General features: G+C 38.8%; 1 protein-coding gene across 9 annotated transcripts in view; it reads right to left on the reverse strand.

Moving 5' to 3' along the window:
• The window catches only part of TRDN (triadin), a 239,720-nt gene that overhangs the window by 86,588 nt on the left and 133,211 nt on the right, over positions 1-19,921 (reverse strand). For all 9 annotated transcript variants that reach the window (XM_075046871.1, XM_075046868.1, XM_075046869.1 and 6 more), the window contains 2 exons: positions 12,861-12,896; positions 9,886-9,939 (listed from right to left, as the gene is read on the reverse strand). In XM_075046871.1, coding sequence (XP_074902972.1) covers positions 9,886-9,939; positions 12,861-12,896 — 90 coding nt within the window. The remainder of the gene's footprint in view (positions 1-9,885; positions 9,940-12,860; positions 12,897-19,921) is intronic.

The following is a 19,921-nucleotide window of genomic DNA, read 5'->3' on the forward strand; positions in this document are numbered from 1 at the left end:
ACTTGTGTGTGTGCACGTGTGTTATCTCCTAATTCAGATAAAGCATTCGTGTCCAGGAAGTGTTCAGAAAAAACAAAAATTGTATCTGGAATCACACAGTCTGGGAAAAATTTAAATAAATGGCATTTCAAGTGGATTTGCTGGTCTGGGGTATGCACCACACGTTAAATAACCAACACCATTCTGTTTGCACTCAGTAGCTGCATAAAACCGGTGTTTTCTGTACTGTTGTTTAATTTTCACCACAAGTTTTTAAATGAAGCGTACTGTTGTCATATTCTGTACAGTGTTTTGAATACTTAAATCCTTAGAGAGCGGAAAGTTAGCCTGGTCTTACAGTCTTGTAGTCTTGGTTTTATAGGCTATATGCCTGTCATTTCCCTTTTCAGACCTTCATATCATGTTGGTTAATTAAAACCAAATGAGACAGGGTGGTAAAGCTCTCCAAGATATCCTTTCATTAAGAATATTGTGAACATAAGCAGCTAGATACAGAAAAGATCCCTTTAGTCCCTTCTGTTGAAGGGAAAGGTTGCAATATGAGCTCAGTCACATTGTTAGACCTGTGATAATCCACATGAGAAAATTTTGCATCAAATTAGATTTTTCCAGTTCTCCTGCTAGATTTGACTGCCTTTCTACTTATGTAGAAAAATGTAGAAAAAGTAGAAATGTAGAAAAACTCACTGCCACCATACACTGTTATTTATAAAGACAATGAACTAGACAAATAAATTTCTTTCTGGAATACGAACACACCAAGGAAACCTCTGACCTGGTGAGATCATGTCGCACATATACCCACTCCTCTATAAATGAACATCTTTTGAGGAGGGTAACAGTTTTTCTGATGGATTTTCCTGAAGAAAAGGAAAGCAAGTGACAGTTCTCTGTATCAGTATCTTTGTATTAGAAATCTGCTACCATGTTGGGAAATATTTGGGCAAAACATTGTGCAAAGAAAAGAAAGAAAAGAGACCTGGATGAAATGCAAATTCTTTTGGTCCAGTCTATTGGGTCTGTAGCTTTTCTTCCCAGGCAGAAAGCGGTAGTACCAAAACTGAGGATGGAAGCCTTCACCACTGAGTAAATGTCTCAGGATCCCTGAATAAGGTAGAAGCCACCAAAAAGACTTTTCTGCAGAAGATTGGGGTTATACTGTCCTCTTTGTTGACTTCACCTAACAAAATAAATAAATAAATAATTGGGAGGCAGGAGATGGTGGTGCTGCCTCATATCCAAACCCTTGCTTTCACTAGTTGCCTTAGCTTCATTTTAATAGAGCTCATTTCTTGTTTAATACAGTTCCTGCATCATTTTGGATACATGACTGATACTCAGAGAGGAAGCTAGGCTAGACACCATCAAATTGGCCAAGGTCCCTAATTTTGGGTCAGTCCTCACCAAAGACAAGGTAGGCACTTGTGTTTTCAAAATCCTCCCATATGACCATATATCAGTTTTGCTATTAAAGTCGTTACGGGGAAGAGGTTAAACTGGTCATACTTTGGTAAACCCCTCTTTAACTTTTAAAGGAGTCAGCAGTCTCTGCCTTTTCCTCAGAAGGTGTACACAATCAAAAAACCCATCTTGATGTTAAAATAGCTGTAATTAAACATGATCTTCGGTGCTATGTGGACGTACTTGAATAAGGATTGCTAAAAACCTTCATTCAAGTCTAGTACACCTTTTCTTACTCATCAGCAAGCCAGATTAAAAAAAGAAAAAAAAAAGAAAAATAAGAAAAGAGGTGACCAAAATATAGAGCACTGTCCCTAGGATGTGGATCTTAGAAGGTGGGGTAATTCTTAGATTTCAGACCCTTCTTTGAAGTTGATGGGATCTGTCATCCCATACTTGAGTAGGCAGAAAGTCTCTCATCTGTTTTTAGAATATCAGGTTGTATTAACTCAGAGGAAAAGCAAGCACCTCCTTTCCACAAGGCTCCAGTATAATCACAGTGAAGCCTAAAGAAAAAGCTGTGTCTCAGAAAACAGATAGGTACTTTTTCTTCTCCAGAGCCTGAGATGCTCTGTTAGTTTCTGCAAGAGTTGGGATAATTAAGAGAAAAGGAACCAGTATAAGGAGGAAATGGAAAGAATGCAGATTTCTGCGTCCTGCCAGCCTTGCAAAGCTCCTCTCAGTTAGAGGAAAAACACTCCCTGAGGACTCAAATCACATGCAAATAAATCAGTTGCTCAAGCCAATGTTTCTGAAGCACATGCTTATGTAAATGTAGAGTATATTTGATCACTCCTAGGAAAACAACACTTTCATCACTTTTGCCATATGAGAAGGGGAAGGTGTGGGTCTACTGGTTTCCCATCAGAAGCAGCAGAACCAATACACAGTGTGGGTGTATTCCTAGACCACAGATGCCTATTTTCCCATTGGAATAAAAATCCTTTTTATTTAGAATCCTTAAAAAGAAAAGTCAGGTTAATCCCACAATTCTGACTAGGGCACTGTCTGTGTTCAAAACGGATCTACTAACCTTGAAAAGGACTCTCTGAAATCCTGACACATTTCTTAACACCTATCATTAGCACTGATTTGTTTTAAGACCAAATTAACTTCACTAGTCTTAGGATTTCTGGCATGGGCATTCAGGTTAAAGCTCAGGTGGCAAAAAAAGTAACATATGTATAAACCTGTCATGATTCTTTAATGTAGAGAGCTAGTATCTACTTAGTAGATCTTTACCTATGAAAAAGCTTCACCCATATTCCCTTTTAAATAGGGATCTGAGTAGTACTTCCAGCCTTTTTAGAACGAAGATGACTAAGCCGCTCAGGTGCAAGTATTTCTAGTCAATCACTAATGAGTGAGGATACTTTACTGGATTTAGAAGAATCCTGCTTTGAACTACATCTGTTCAAACCATGAGCACCTCTAGGGAGGTATTTCTACATCACTCCAGGTGGAACTTCTCAAAGGAGGGCAACAAGCAACTTGACAAATTACTAAGCATGAGATCAGTTGCAACAGTTTTACGCATGCTCATAGACCACAGCAAGGTGAAAGTAATTCAGTTTTCTTAATAATCTCTCACTATGAGGTAGAATGAGTCATCTTATTTTGTAATTGATTTATGACAAGAGCGTCCCCACTGAGGGTGGTCATAGCTTGGATGGTGCTCAGCTGTTACTGCTTGCTCCTGCTTTAACTTGTTCATACTCCACCTTCTTTTGACAAGGGAAGGACTTTTGCCTCAAGCTGTGTAGCCCATTGAAAATATGAGTCTGGAACAGACATTTCAGAAGAGAAAGAAAACTTTGAAGTAAGTACCAGTTCTAGGTTTTGGCTGTCATTAGGCAAACATGATGTGCAGGTTAAATTAGCTAATTCAGTAACAAAAACAATAGATGCTAAAAATTAATGCAGTGAGATCCTGAAGGAATACATTTGATTCAAAGTTAATGAACTTAGAACAGGAGCTCTGACTGTAGTGCCTGACTTAGAGCTGGGTACTGGTGTTGGTTAGCCCAAAGGAGTAGGGTAGAAGGAGACAGTGAGCAAAAGCTTTGGTATATTTGCTCTCAGAGCAGAAATCAGAGGATCATGTAGTTAAATATTTCGAAAGGCTTCTCTGACTGCCTTAACCAGGACAAGCAACTTCTTCAGAAGGTATTTGCAGAGGCAGTGTCATGAAGGAGGACGTTGACAGAAGGCGCTAGGAGGAGTGTGCAGTTCAGACAGTCAATAAAACGCTGAGAGAAGCCTACTGTATGCGTGAAATAAACCTAGCAACCACTATTTCTGAAATATGTACAGCTCCAAACTTGGGCACCCCAAGAAGCTGTTATAGAAGAGAAAAAACCTCATCAGATGATTTGTGGCAGTCTGCAGACTAAACTGGTACTGTGCATTGGTGATGACTTGTTTTGTACTTATGATACCAGACTGCAACTTCTTAATACAGAAACTTTCAAATCTGTAGTTGATGTAGACCTGCGTGATGGTGTGAGAAAATTCATACTTAAGAAACATTGTAGTGAAGCATGTTGTTCTTCCACTTGTTCTCTAAAATATAGGACTGCCATATTCAAGAACATCATAAATTGTAGATGTAATATAATCACATAGGGTATAGAAAACTGTAGCCCACACCGCTGCTCCCCTGAAAATCAAATGCCATTTTCGTAATGGTCTCAATGATCAGGATGAGGCCCATTTGTTCCCTTTCTGGTGAAGCAAAGGTGGTACCGCTTCCAAAAGACTAATGCCTGGGAAGGTAATCGTATACATAGTGTATATGATAGTCTGGATTCAATAAAGCTTAAGAATGCACTTAAATGCTTTGCTGACTCAAGATAGAGCTAAAGATATATTGTTTTGCTGAAATTGGGCCCAATTCTTGCCAAAAGTGCACTTAAATCATGAAACAACCTCAGGGCTATGAAAGATTGTCAGCCTCTGAACAAAACACCTTAAAATGCCTTTTCCATAAAGAGTGGACACTTAAATAATCCTTTTAGCTCTGATTTGTATTTAAAAAGCATTTAATTTTGACCCTCTTTTATGCTCATTATTGTTACTTTCATGTGTTAAATAATTCCTTTTTTTTGTAGTTAACTTGCTCCCCCTGCCTTGCTGTTGAAGTAATGCAATTTTTTTGTGTTAGTACTTTGCTGCATTGCATAGACTGGACAGTAGCATTTAATAATATCTAGGAATAAAAAAAGAAACAAGGCTGCATTTTTAGTACAAATGTCTTCACAGTTCACTATGATGTGAAAGGAAGTATACAAAATTATTCTAACTCTATATGATCCTGAAACAGGGGATACTCTAAGGAACGTATAAATGCAACAATAGTATGCCAGGCTATGAGACTAGGTATTTCAACATCCTAGCAAAAGCAGTAACAATAACCTGAATTCTAGGCCATTTACTCAAAAAGATTTTAAAAATTGGTGAATAAAAACTGGATTTCAGATTAGAAAGCTTAGTGTAAAAGAAGCTATTTCATGCTCTGTTTAAATAAATCCTGTATGTAAAGAATTCAAGTTTGTAAGCAAAATCTTCTAACATTGGAAAATTCTTCCCCTTTGAGGGCATATATTGTGACATAAGTCGAGAATTCATTTTTCCTTTCCCATTCAGAGTTAGATAATGATCCAATTTACATAATCCTGTGGACAACTTAAGGCCTCCTAGTCTGCAATATTTTCTCAGACTTGAGCTGGGCTGAAAACGTCAGTGGGTTGGAACGTTTTGTGGAGTTCGTCTCCATCCACATAATAGATTCCTGCAGATATTAAGAAGTGGCCACGTGATGGGCTACTGCAAGAGCAGCAAGGTTTTAGCTGCGGAGGGTACCGTGCGTTCCTGGCAGACCAAGAGCAGAGTCAGCTGTGAGGCTTCACTAAACCTCTGGGACAAACTGGTGAGGACCAAGACCCAGTTTATCCTAACCCCTGCAGGCTGCTGGGGACTGAGACCAGATCATTTCCACTTACTGTGCAAAGACAAACAAGCCTGTAAGTCTTGTTTAAAACCAGAAAGAATCTGAGTAAGTCAGAGATGATATGCTGTTTAACTTCCCAAAGAGCTAAGGTGGGAGAGAGGAAGAATTATGCTAACCTGGACCAAAAAGAAAGCCTCTGTGATTCAAAAAGACTACAGGATGACCCTGGATCTAAACCCAAGGACCCTAAGCAGCAGGATTAATACAGGTAGGGTTTCATTATTTTGTTTACTGCTGCATAAACACCTGCTACCTGAGTGAAGATTTATTTCATCCAAAAATAAACTGCAAAGCCTATGCTTATGCATGCAATAAGCTACCTCTGTCATTTGTCCCTGAAGAGTTAAACTGTAAACCCAGAAATGTAAACCCTGAGAATGGCTGTGCTTATGTTATGGAAAACTCTGAGACAGTTAACTTCAGGGACTAGAAAACGGAACAGACTATTCCAGCTACCAGAAGAATTTTCTTGCTAACACCTGTACAACAGAAATACATGCAGTGATGCTAACCAGGGGCAGTGGCTGCTTATAAAGTGCCATTTCAGGGCACGTAGAGGCACTCAGATATTAGATCCTGAAGAGAATGCAGGATGGCAAACTCTACAAGGGCCACGTCCACGTATGGTGAGAGAGAAAGAAACACTGTCCCTCTCCTTTTCCTCATTCAAAAGTGTTTATGTGGGGTGTGTAACATACAATTTACACTGGTTTTTGATGTCTCTTCTCTTGGGTGATATATCTACACAAGAGGAGAATAAGTAGGTGGACGTGTGATGCAGAGGGTGTGGTGGTGTGAGAAAATACATCCCTGACGTGTGACGAGCGAGAGCTACCTGACTGAGAAACCTGAAAAAGAAACGATGATAATTTTGGCTGTTCCATTGTGTTGGTAAATTATTCAATAGACGTGCTGGATTTTATTAATGCTTTATAACATTTACATGGTTTTAGCATTCTTTCTATGTACTTGTGTCCTGTAAGTGATCAAAAGACAACCAACGAGCCCAGCTCCTTAAGAAACCTTTCCTTCATTTCAAAGCACACCCACAGACCCATAAACTTTGTGTTATTTCTTCCTTTTTAAGTAGAATAGCGCTGGTTATACCATATAGCAAGTACAAAGATTCTTTCCTGCTGCCATTTTAGTTGCTGTTGTTCACCTTGTACCAAGAATTAAAATAATTTGTTAAACAGATACTGCCCATTACCAGTAGAACCAGTACTTCTTCCTGCATTAGGCAGAATAATCTGAACCTCTTCAGCCAATCCTCTGACCGGGTTTTTTGGTATATCCTGCGTTCTAATACTCTGTACTTGCATTATGAACTCATTTCCTATATAATGTCCTTTTTTTTTTTTTTTTTTCTCTTTCTGCTTCTTACCAACAGTGGAAAAATCAACGGCATAATAGAACAGTAATAATTCCAGCACAACTGACAGAGTCAGTTTGAGAGATTGGATGCAGCTGATATCTGAGCACTTAAAACTGGCTATTCGTCTGTCATACTTATTTTATTTTTTCTGGGCCTGAACTAAATTTCATTGATTTTCAAGGAGGAAATGGTGCTCAAAAGGAGTTTCTGTTATGAACCCAAAGGGAGCAATGAATTAGATTTTTTTGTGTGTGTGTATGGAGAGGAAGATGGGAAAAATTAGGCATTAAAAATCAGTAATTAGGAAGTTAAGTGACAGTACAAAATCTGTTAAACATACTGTAAAATTAAATTAAAAATTGCACGACCAATCCGGGGAATTTCTAAGCTACAATTAGGATTTAATTTTTACAGTGCAGAAAACAGTTAGATCTGATTTTTCATAATGGGCAAATCATCGGGGAAAGCACTGTCACCTGTCCTTAAAGAAGGTGCAGGGGTGTTGCCCAGAACGTGGGGTTATCCCGGGCGAGGGACTGGCAGAAGAGCTGTCCCCATCCCCTACCCCAGCTAAGCCAGACCCCGAGGCTCCTTGCTGCCCGCCGGGGTACCTCGTCACCCTGCTGCTAATTGGACTGGTGTCACGAAGGAACTTCACCTCTGGTTTCTCCCTTCAGAATAGCATCACCTGCAGAGAGCTGTGGAACTATTCTGCTGGAAAGCCAAATACTAGGTTCTCCAGTCTGGTTTCAGACGGTTGCCAGAGAGGTAATTTTTTCCACTTAGAGAAAACACTACGTTTGAAAAGATCCAATTTGAAAATCAAGTAACAGGTATTCACTGAGGCTGGTTTCCTAGAGCAGCCATCAGTTTCCAGACGCAGAAGCTCTTCTAGACTTCCCAATTCCACATTCACTTTCTTTGCTTTCTCTGTATAAATATATGGAGCTAAAAATAGTGCACAGTGTATTAGGCAGGGTTTTCTTCACCAGTGACTTTAAGACCAGGAACATATGTGATGTAGAAGCACTAGAAGATGACCAGCTGCGCTCTCAGTCTGTTCAGTCTGTTAATAGGACTAAACCTTCAGCTTTAGGCGTTCTGGGGTACAGGTTGTGATGTAATAAGATATGTGGAAGAAAATGAAATATGAAATTGGATAATGTATTTAATTTACTGTGCTAATAGGCAGAAGTCTAGTTATGATATTGCCAAACAAGCGTATTTAATATTTTGCTATGGTGAGTTATTCTGGGGAAAAATCAATTTTCAGAGAACAGTGCCATTTAGGGAGGGGAAACAAAAATGTAGAAGTCAAAGCCTACTGCTCTTTATTGCTTTTAAGGCAAACTAGATATTTAGAAATGTGTCAGAACAGGCAAACTCATTTTATTTTTCCATAGGAAGCCATGCCAGTTTTTCCCCTTTTCTTTATCTTAAGCAGATTACTGTCGTCACCACTCTTGCCAACAAGCAGACTCATTGGAATATTTTTCAAAAATGAACACAAATATTGGATGCAAGCAGGTGGAATGAATTAATTATAAGCATATGGTTCTAACATAACGATTTCTGCAGTGTACTGTCAAGACATCTAAGGGTCCAACTATACAACACACTTTGGCAACAAAGCTGCTTTAAGAAATTATCAGTTACAGGGATATAAATGTTTGCGGAGCCAGACTTACTGAAATGAGCCAGACTGAACACCCTGCCACACACACACACACGTTTCTAGGACAGTTTTTTATCTCTAAGCCACGGCAATGGTGTGGTTTACGCTGTTCTCCCAGTTGCATTAGCACGACTGAACACAGCATCAAGCAAACACAGCAGGCAGGGACTGGGGGCATCGGTGGGGAAATGGCAGTGCTGAGGCCACCTTCGCACTGTACATCATACAGCTGCACAACATGCCCTCCGATAGCCTACATCAACTGCAATTCCAGCCTGCAAATCCTTTTGTGGAAGAAGCAACTGAAGATGTTCCTGGCTTGCGCTGATCCTTGACCAATTCCCGGTCTCCCCTACTGAAGCAAGGTATTATTCCCTTGTTCGGTGGAGGAGAGTTCCGAGAGAGATCACCGAAAAGGTCTGAATTAGAGAAAGACAGCCAGAAAACAATCTTAAAGGGAAAAAAAAAAAGAAAAGAAAAAGATCCCAGATCCATGTGGATGCGCATAGTCACGTACAGTGGGATCAGCTGGAAGCAAGACGCAGCAGAGGGAGCGGGCGGGCTGCTTCTGCGATGCCAGCACCAGGCAGAGCTCAGCAGCACCCACCCTGGTGCAGCACTGGCTGCCCTACTTTGGAGTGGAATAATACTATGGTTCTATATTGATCGCATTTTCACATGGAAATTCCTGATTTTTTTTTGTTAGTTAATTTAAAATGTGGTAAAACTACAACTATCCTGAATATTTAGATTGTTATTCATTATATTGGCTTTTATTAAACTAAGCACAAATGTGACATGGCAGTTTTGAAGATGGCTGTGAAGCAGAAGAGATCAGAAATCAACAAAAAGTAGTAGATTTTTACAGTACAATCTAAATTCTGAGATGAATTTGTGCCACTATTCTCTTTTAAAAAAAGTTTCCTTGTCTTTTCAGTGCATATTTATGATTATCTAAGAGCTCCATTTTTGTAAAACCTACTGTGAGATCAGCACTTTGAAAAATCGGATCCCCTTCTCTAAGGACTCAAATACATCTTCACATGAAAACTCATTTCTGTAAATATTGCTTTTTGAATCGCTCTTTACATTCAGATTCATTTTTTGATCTCAGGCCCTGCAGAATGGCCCATGGGAGGACAGCTGCCATGGGAGGACGAGAAGCCACCATAGGGTTAGAGACCAATGCAAAATGCTTTTGTTCTTAGCAAAGATTTCACATACAAATTATCACAATAATTTAGAGCAAACAGACCAAACCCCCAAACAATGGCTTTTGCAGTATCCAGCAGATGGTGCTGTGATGCAATAAACTGGTTCAAGAATACAAGAAATATGCTGAATGTGAACATTTTACTCCTTTACCTGGTGCTACTGCTTTCTTGGTGGCTGGTTTGGCTGCAGGAGCTTTTGCTGGCTCTTAAAAAAAAAAAAAAAAAAGAGAAAATATTAAACCAATTACTACAAAGTGTTATATCTTAAAAAAACCCCAGAAACCTGAGGAAAGGCTTTCAGTGAGATACAGCCTGTGGCAATATTTTCACTGAAGAGTTAGACAAAGAGGTCACCCAAAGAGAAAAGAGCTGAGCCGCCGCCAATAAACTCAAAAGCATCAACAAAATAGCTAGCCGAAGGGCTAGCAAACTCTTTCCGTTAGGGACTGAATTGTTTCTTTTTGCTTTTTCTGTCTAGTAATTCAATCTCTATTGGCGAAGCAGAGCAAAGCAGGTATCTAGGGGTTCGGGCATGGCCTCGCGGCTCAGGCGGCAGTTTTGGGCTGGGATCCTCCGCGCTCGCTGGTGCGGTTATGGGAGCAGAAGGTCCTGAACCCACCCGCCAATTCAGCGGCCGTGCTTCTTGGGATCCCAGAGGGATTCAAAGCGTCATCCCTTTCCCCTGATCTGAATATCTCCCTGATGAGAAAAGGCGAAATTGGGCTGCTACTGCAAAGTACGTTCCCAGACGCCGCGACGCCAGGAATCTCTCTGCAGCCCGAGGAATGGAGGAGGATTAGGAGAACAACTTCGTGTTTGAGCCCGCACTTGAAAAAGCAACTGCTGGGTTCTCCTAGCAGAGAAATGGGCCCTCTTGGGCCGCTTAACTGTAGTTCTTTGTCTTTTCATGAAACATTGACTATTCTCTCTCTGCTGAGGTAGGACGTTTCCTTGCGGAATGAAGGCCGAAATGATGAAGGGTATGTGCATCCCCAAGCAGACCTGGAGAATCTCAGCCCTGGATAGAAGAACCAAACTAGCCTACTGGATTTATTTACTCTTTACCAATGTCTAGGTAAATACCAGACTGTACTTAAACCACAATAACTTAACAAATATCCATAAGTTAAACTCCACTGACTTTCATAATGGATTTTTTTATATCAACTAGAAGATCCTCTAACTTAAAATTCACATTTCCGTATTGTGAGAGGAAATAATTAATCATTTTAATCACAACCTGAATTACAGAATGCCAAAAAAATGTTAGCTAATCCTTCACATCTGTCACTGTGTTATTACAGAGAAAAAGAATATGGCTAAATCAGGAATGTAATTTTGAGTTCTTCCCCTCCAGTCTTTTGAGAAGTTCATAAAAGATGCATCAGATTGTCTTGTGAAACAGAATGAAAACAAAATAGAGTTTGCATGTGTGGGATTGTTTTGTTTCCACCCATTTAAAAGCCTGCAGCAGATAATTATATCCTAACTTAGTTATTATCACAGCATTGTAATTACTTGGGGTGCTCACCCCTCCTTCAAGGAAATATGCAGAAGACCTTAGAGAAGAATTTACTTAGTATTACTTTCCTGAGTGCCTGTTCTTGCAGAAGCAGCAGGAGATTCAACACACATATTCTGTGAGTGGACTTAATACAAAATGGCAGGACTCCTGCATTTATTCCTTTCTGAGCTCTCAGCTAGAACTTGCTGGCCAGCGAGACTTTTTTTTTTTTACTTTTTGTTTGTAACAGCTATGAAAACAAATTAAGCTAGGATTCTTTTTATTCTACTGGGATTTTTATTTTCTTTTCAAATATTTCATTTCTGAGCAACTAAAATCATTTTAATTGAGGAAAAAATTTAAAAAGAAGGATATGCTTGACCAAAAACTTCTGCAATTTATTTATTTTTTTTATTTAACTTTTCAGTAGCTTTGAAACAAAAGTGCCAAATGTTTTGACATCTCTTTTGTAAGCATATGCTTTTTAGTTTGTAATTCATAAATTATTTCAGTGCTAATGACTCTGCATCTTTATATGAACAAGTTTTAGCTGAAAACTTCACCCTGCACGTTTCACTCATGCAATGGAGTGGGAAGTTTTGCTGTGACAGTTGCTAAGGAGTTCTCCCATGAGAGGAATCATGTGCCCAGATCAATAGATCCTTTACAACCTGCTTGCAAACAGGCAGTTATTTCACTAACAGGACATTACTTGTAGACTAAGTCCGTTGAATCTTTTGTTCAATGTTTCTGGAAAATTTGACTAGGAAACCAATGTATAAGCTTTTCTTGATTGCCAAAAGAAATCTTTAATAAATTCCTGCAAAACTGAGGATGGCAGGTGATTATTCTGCCATACAGGTCGGGAAAGATCATATATGGAGATGGGAGTCAGTGCATGCTTTAATTATGAATTTGAATGAGATTTTGAAGCGCCGTAGTTTTCCTAATTTTTCTTATATACTGTGCTTCCAGAACAGAGATCTGAGCAGATGAAGTCTTACCAGTGAAACTGTCTTATTATCCTCACTGTGTTGAGGCATTGATGCTTGCAAATTTGTAGAAAAGGAAGGCATAAAAGTTCCCTTGTTAACAATAGCACGTTCTCAGAGCATTTTTTGGTTATTTATGCAGAAGAGCCCAGCCCCTACATCTCTTCTGCCTCAGAAGTCTCTCTGCCTGAATCTGAAGTAACTGGGTGGGCAGGGCCCTTGTTTTGCATTTGTGAAGATAAATTTGGTGGTCCTCAGCATGTTGGACTCTCAGTCTTCTCAGCCCATTTACCAAAACTGCTGCCACTGAGAGCACATTCAGCTGAGACTTCATTTGACATTTCCTTCCCCATGAAACCTTTGTTTCTGAAGACAGTGATAGAAAAGAGGGGAAGGCAAAACTGTCAGTCACAGAGGAGTGTGGAATTAGAAGCAGGATAAGAATGGATTTAGAAAGTAGGAGGCAGCTGAAGTCTAAATATGTCATTTTTCAATTATAAACGGTGTAGCTACTTTCTTTTTTGTGCTTTCAACAATTCAATAACTATTAATTTGGATTATTGAAACATGCTGTTTGAAAATACATGACATATAAAAGAGATCATAACCTATGGCACAGTAGTTTCTTACTTTTGAGTTCTTTGGACACAGCAGCTGCTTTTTTATCTGTAAGATAAAAAAAAAGTGCATAAAAACACAGGAAGAATATAGGTAGATAGAAAACTGCAGTGTGTGCTTTAGAGGTGAAACAGGTTATTTGCTGCAAAGTGCATTTGGATGATGCAGTGAATCAGTTCACTTCTGCTTGTTTCATGCTACAGTTGCAGAAATTTAACCTCAAGTGTGAATGCAACAAAACCTGCGTGAACATGAACATTTTTGTTTAATTTCAATATAATAATCTGTGACATTCAACATGTGTTTGAGTTATTGTGGCTTCCGTGTACTAGCTGACCCATGGCTGCTCACCGTGCGCACATTGTCAGGTTGCAGAAATCAAGGGAAGATGCTCTAGGAGCCCAAGTATAGAGACATGTCACGAAAGGCGTTATCCTCCTACAATTTCTGACAACCATACAATTGAAGCCTAGTTTGGAAGGCTCCACATAACACCTAGCCAAAACCCCAGCTGACACGTTTTTCCCACCTGCCAAAACAAATGGAAGATTTACAGCTAAAGAGAGGAGAGAGAGAAACCGAGTCATCCCTCTGGTCCAGCCTGGAGGAAAGATCCCGGCTTCTCCAGACTTTTCCCAATGTTCAAATAAAGTTCAAGCTAATCCATTTCTTTCACAGTTGTGAAAAAGAGCACACATAAGATTCTTACCAAAACTAAGCCAACGTGGAATAGCTTATGAACCTGAAGAAACTCAGTCAGTCCTACCTACGGACCATGTAAGAGTAGGCAAAATCTGTCCCGGCTTGATTTAAATAAAGTTAAAATTACTTGGCTATATCAAAACACAGCATGGCCAGGCAGCCTACCAGAGAGGCTTAACTAAACTGTTCATCCCATCTTCAGTTAAGGTGGCATTTTTGTGCCACTTTTTTTGTAGGACTTTTTTCTGATGGCTGAGAGAAGCTTCGGAATCTTTGCCAAGCAGATGTAAGTGGGCAGAAATACTCAGTGATGCTGAAATGCTCAGCGATACTCACGATAATTTGAGGTGCTATTCTACCTCGGGGCTTTTAGCTGGGTGCAAAAAGCAGCCGTTTTTATAACTGTACTTGGGGCCTTATGTACCTTTTTCGCTAGTCTCACCTGTACAACTAAGGAATGGTTTGTGGAGGTCCTGTGAGATAGGAACCAAAGAGATGCACAGAGTCGTGGTAGAAGTTACTCCCCTGGGTGCCCATGAGGAAATGAACATACTCGCTAATAATCTATAGTGTGCCTAGAACATAGGCAGGATAATGCTTATGTCAACAACGTATAGGAATGATAAATTAATTGTGCTTTTAAACACTAATACAAGAAATACTTCAGGGCAGAAGCTGCCAAAATAAGTAGCTTGCAAAACCAAGACTATCCCATTACTGATAATAATACAAAGTTGCTTCAGTTTCTGTTGCTCTCTAAATTGCTGTGAAGAAGTTGATATGAGATAAGGTAATGCAAATGACTGCCAAGTAGTCTAATAAAAAGTCTTGAAAAATTCAGAGGAAAATACATTTCTATTTGGGTGATATGCTGCTCTGAACTGAAATGTTTTTAGGTTAATCCTCTGCTTCCACTAACTCTCTGTGAAAGCATGTTTTGCAGGCATTACTTCAAAGTATGATAATTACCACATTTAGATGAAATTAATCATGAGGCAGCTTTCAGCCACATAATCTGGCTAAGGAGTCTATTGAAGCCTTCAAGAAGTGCCTATTAGTTGCCAGATATGGAAATTTTAAAAGGTGTATATTGCAGTGATATGAATCATTTATCACAATAATCTTCTATTGCTGGCGGTTATAAAAAAATAAATAAATTGGCAGCATCATTTACAATAACAGACTGGATCTAAAAAAAGCCCTCAAGTTCTTTCTTTCCTTTTTTCATATAAGTCATCATTTATTAGGACAACATACTTTAATGTATTTTAGAGCCATAATTTAAGTTAAAAGAATCAATGTGTTTTTCCATCATCTGAAATACAAAACATATAGTAAATTCTGAGTAAATATCTGGACAATTGTTCCCGTAAGAGAATCTTATAATTTGGGTTTTATTGGTGTATTTTTGTTTTGTTACATTTTTTTAAGAGCAGAAAATTACCAATAGGTGATTCCAATGACACATATTGATATAAAAATGTAAATATTTTTTACTCTTAGGCTATTCTTTTCAAGCCAAGGTGCCTAGAGTTTGATTTCTAAAGCCATACTTATGCAACTAGGCTGGAATGATTTACAAAAAATTGTCCAGAGGGGGTTTTGTAGGACCTTGAACCATGGAGGTTCCTTTGATGGTATATAGCATTTACATCTAGGCATCTCACACTTGCATGAAATAAATGACCTAATTGCAAAGAACTGAACAATTGGTAGATCTCACAGAAGGAAGGAAAACTGATCAGGACTTCTGAAGTCCCTAAATGTAGTTACCTGCTATAAGGCACAAATAGCACGTAACTAAACAACTCAAAGGAAAATAATACCAAAAATTGAATTGCATTGGTCTAGGGTTTAACTTTTAAACTATGGGAGTATGGTTGGGGAACACAGCTTATATTACATCAGGTTTTTATAGTCATTAAGTCTTTTTCTTAAAAACAAGAACAACAAGCTCTCTGGCCTCTCAGTGGGTCTGGTTTTTTGGGTTAGTTAAGAAAAGGAATTTCCAGAAGAAACTAACTTTTTTTTGAACACTAGTGTCAGGCAACATATAAACATTGTCCTAACCATGTCTTTGCCAATCAGCCTAGGAAGTATAATCTCCAGAGTTTTAGGCTATTTTCATTTTAAAATGTTACATCTGAAGTCTGGCAACAGGAAAGGCAACTGTATGACATAAGAATGACGCCTACACTTGGAAGCCGTGTAACTTCATTAGGACCCACATAACACATGAACATCACTCTGGGTGCTCCAGCAGCCTTCACCAGTAGTATGGTCAAAAACACTGGCCCTGATATTGGTGACAGAACTACTTGATATCCAACAGCGGAGAATGCATTTTATTTTCAAGAAAACCCCCACTTCTACAACAATGTAAAGCAATTAAAAAAAAAAAAAGTAGACTTACTATAAGAGATAAGACTTCAAAATCTGATGCTTTTGGTAATTTGTTGCCCAGTCTGATGCAGTCAATTTTTCAGATATCGTTGAGGACAACTTTGATACTCGGGTCTTCTTAAAGGGCTTATGTAAACCACCCAAATACTGAGCAATCCAAAGGTTTTGGATCCCTCTGACAACCCTACCTGTGGGCTTTTTTGAAAGCACCTGCAAGAGGCTTTAAGAGGCTAAGCACCACAGCTAACAAAATCATTTGTCAGCTTTGGAGGGCTGTGAAGCACCCTTTTCTTTTTACAGTTATTCTCAGGAGATATTTGAAGACAGTTGTATTCTGGTCTGTATTCTCAAAAAGCAAGCATGGTTGTACAAGCTCCCCTCTTTCCAGGTGAATGAATAGGCTTTTCTTTTACTGACTCTTGAAAAAGATTAAAGTACAGTAAAACTTTTTTTTAATTATTTTATTAAAAACCACCAAATATTTAAACAAACACGATCTGACTTTGTTCTTATCTGTACAGGCTAAAAGGATCAATTCTGAATTCAAACTAGGAATGAGCATTTGGCAGCCAGCACAGATGTATCTCAGTAGAACAGCAAAGCAGTACTTTATTATTTTGCCTCTTTTTAGCACATAGCTCGATCTTTTCCTCAGGCCTCGATCAGCATTCTTTTGAAGTAAACTAGCAGTACACAGTAACTGCAAATGACATCTAAACTACACATGGGGCAAGAAAAAAAAATAAAAAAATCCCTCTAGCTTATATAGTGCCTTTCATGCCAGTGAGTCCCTAGGAGATTGGTAATAAGCCATTAGACAAGGCTGCCCCAGTGCTTTAGTACAGAGTGGGGTTGGTTGAGTTTAAACAAACTTCCAAAATGGAGTGTTTCAAACATTGCTCTGAAGTGAATTCTAGATCTGGCGTTCACAAAACTTTTATCCCTTTTTTAGCAGTGGATTTCTAACACAGTGTATGTTGTACATTTGATCATTGTTGTACATTGAAGCAGATCTTCAGCAGCTCCATACATCCTTTAATTTTTATGTATAAAAAGAAGTTCTGGGAAATAAATGGGTCTCAAATTGTACTCTCTTGAAAAGCTTCTCTGTGCTTTTTCTTTCTAGAAATCTCTCACTCAAATATATATAAGCGTATAAAAACTTAAATTAAAAGTGTTATACAGATAAATGAGTATTTCAGAGACAATATATTGATAGCTCTGCTAATGATGCACTGTTTAAAATAGCTGCCTAAACCCACATTTACTCTTGGAAGCATTATTTTATATGCTGTATCTAAAACAAACTTTCGCTTTGGAAGCTTACCAAAGAACATGACGGTAATATGACATTTACAAACAGAAACTAATTTCAGCATCAGGTGGTAACCACGGTGTCCAAACTGAATGGTAGCTAATAACCTAATCAAACATTGCATAACCCGATAGCTAAGGTTAAGGAAGCTAAAGACGCAAGGATTCCTCTGTCCTGCCTGATCTGGACTAAGCACCAAGACCCTGCGGAATTACTAGATGCCTCTGGAAGACATGATTCACTGAATCAAAAACTAAAGATAAATTTAAAATGTTAAGCAGCTACTAAAGGAGGAATTCTCATCCTAAACCTCAGCTAGCACTGACCATCTACCTCCTCTATCATTTAGCTGGTGATCACATACTAGAATGGGCTTAATCAAACCCCACTGATTTGCTAATGATCTACATAGACCCACAGAAGAATTGTTCTGTGATGAAGATGAGCATAGCTCTACCAGCTGATTCAAAGAAGAAAGTTTCTAATAAGACATACACAAATCTTGCGTCATTGCTTGACTCTTACCATTTATTTTGACTTGGGTATTCAATTCATTTTGTAATTAAAAGTAGGAGAAGAAAAAGAGGGCAGAAAAATGAACAGAAAGTTCAAGAATCAGAAAGAAATGTGTTGAAAATTGAAATGATATTTTCCAGTGTCTTGAAGTCAAAATTGTGCTGGTTCTCCAGAAAAAAAAGGCTTCTGGCTGTTATTACTGACCAAAGCACAATGGCGAGCATGCTTTGGGAGCTTGGTTCTGGCTTTGCAAATACAATACAACAGCAGAGCTTTTAAGACAATACACCTTACAAGTATGACAGCTAGTGTTCCTTTTGCTGCCCTGAGCAAGAGTTCACAAGAGTGGAAACAAAAATGATAACAGGTGGCATCTGATGGCTGAGAACTTCCATCATGTGAATGAAAAACATAATTAAAGTCGCCTAGAGACCAATCTCAGTACAGTCTGCTCCCAAGCTAGCAGATGTACCAGAATTTAAAAACAATTTATTAAGTACCAAGATTTGCCTTTAATGCGATTTACAGTGGTAAAAGAGCACGACACCCCAGATCACTGAGCATTATGAAAAATGTACTGCTATTGAACCTATAGTAATTAAACAAGGATTTTCAAACCTCCTATTGAAATATACTGTGGTCTAGCATTTCTTTTTTCATTTACTTGGAGTTCTTAAAACTTATTTCCACAAAATAGTATTGATTTCAACTAATATTCCAACATTCTGAGAAGTGTTCAATTCTGAACTACCTTTAAGACTTTTTTACTCAGTTGATTTTTAATTTATACTATTTTTGACAATGTTACAGTAATTGTATGGCATTAATGAAGTAATTGCTGTCTTACCACATTTCACAGCTTTTGGCAGCATTTTTTATTTTGATTTCAGGCACTTCTGAAGCAGCAGATGCCCACATATACGGGCATTTTATCAAAGTGCCTACAATTTCTATTGCAATGTCTCCATTTTACAATTAAGATTTTAAAGATTTCATATTACAGGGAATTAAAACAATATTGTTTCTTCTTTTCAGTGGGCTTAAAATCTGGGAAGGCTCTATCAAAACTGCTCATACTAATGTAATATTCATTTTTTAACGTACTTTCCAAAAACCCTAAAATTTGACATTGGCATAAAAGAGCTGTTCAGAAATACCACTGTTTCTCACACATGGAAAATTGTGTGTTTGGACCACACTTGATTTTGTTCCTCATCTTAATCACTGAGCATGATATTGCCATATGCTCTGTGACAATTACTGACAGAAACTCCTCTTGCCTTTCCAAAATACCATTTCTTGGTGAGCATAAGAAAGGCATCTCACTGCGCTGGCGAGGCTGAAGATGTGCCCAAGGAAAAGCAGTATATTGCACTGCTGCTGCTTCAGAGCTGTTCCCTGACCCATTTGGTGACAGCAACAAACTCCCCGACCAGAGTTTAACTACCTTCCTTTGAGAATAACTTGGGAATAACAGGGAAATTTATTGGCAGAGGCCAGCAAGCCTTGAATCCCAGATTGCAGGTTTTGCACTTAAATCTCTCCAGGCTGTAGGACACGAAGTGAGGGGAAACTGCAGATGACATTACTCTCTCTGGGTGAAATGGGAGGAAGTGGAGGTTCTGGAAGGTAAAATCAAGTTTCCTCAAGCAACATGAGACTGGACTATAAGAAACAATTCTCAAAAGGTACTGATAACCAATGTGGGATATAAATGGGGTTTGAAGAATTTAGGACTAAGAAAAAACTAGCTAACGAACTAACATTCTTCTGTTGTTGATTACAATAGAAAATTGTGCTCTAAAATACTACTGTAATTACTCTAAACTGCTACTCTCAAATTTTTACAGATTGTTTTCCATTGCAGCAGGAAAAATATTCAAGCCTTCCTTCCACTCTCTGTGAAGGGTGCCCTCTCTCCTCACCATCGTTTCTATTTCCTCCCCACTCACAGTAGCAGGCTTTTTGATAATTTCTTCATTTCTTTGGTGTCTCCAAGTCCCTTCTGATCACCAGCCCTTGCGCGTGTTGCTTCCTCACCGCACTGTCTCCTCGCACCACTATGCCCATCACCATTTACGAAGGAGCTCTATATTCTCCACTACGTGTTTGCAAACCCCGAGCAGCACGGCACCAG

The sequence above is a fragment of the Buteo buteo genome, chromosome 15 (genome assembly GCF_964188355.1).
Source record: "Buteo buteo chromosome 15, bButBut1.hap1.1, whole genome shotgun sequence".
NCBI classification, from domain to species: domain Eukaryota; kingdom Metazoa; phylum Chordata; class Aves; order Accipitriformes; family Accipitridae; genus Buteo; species Buteo buteo.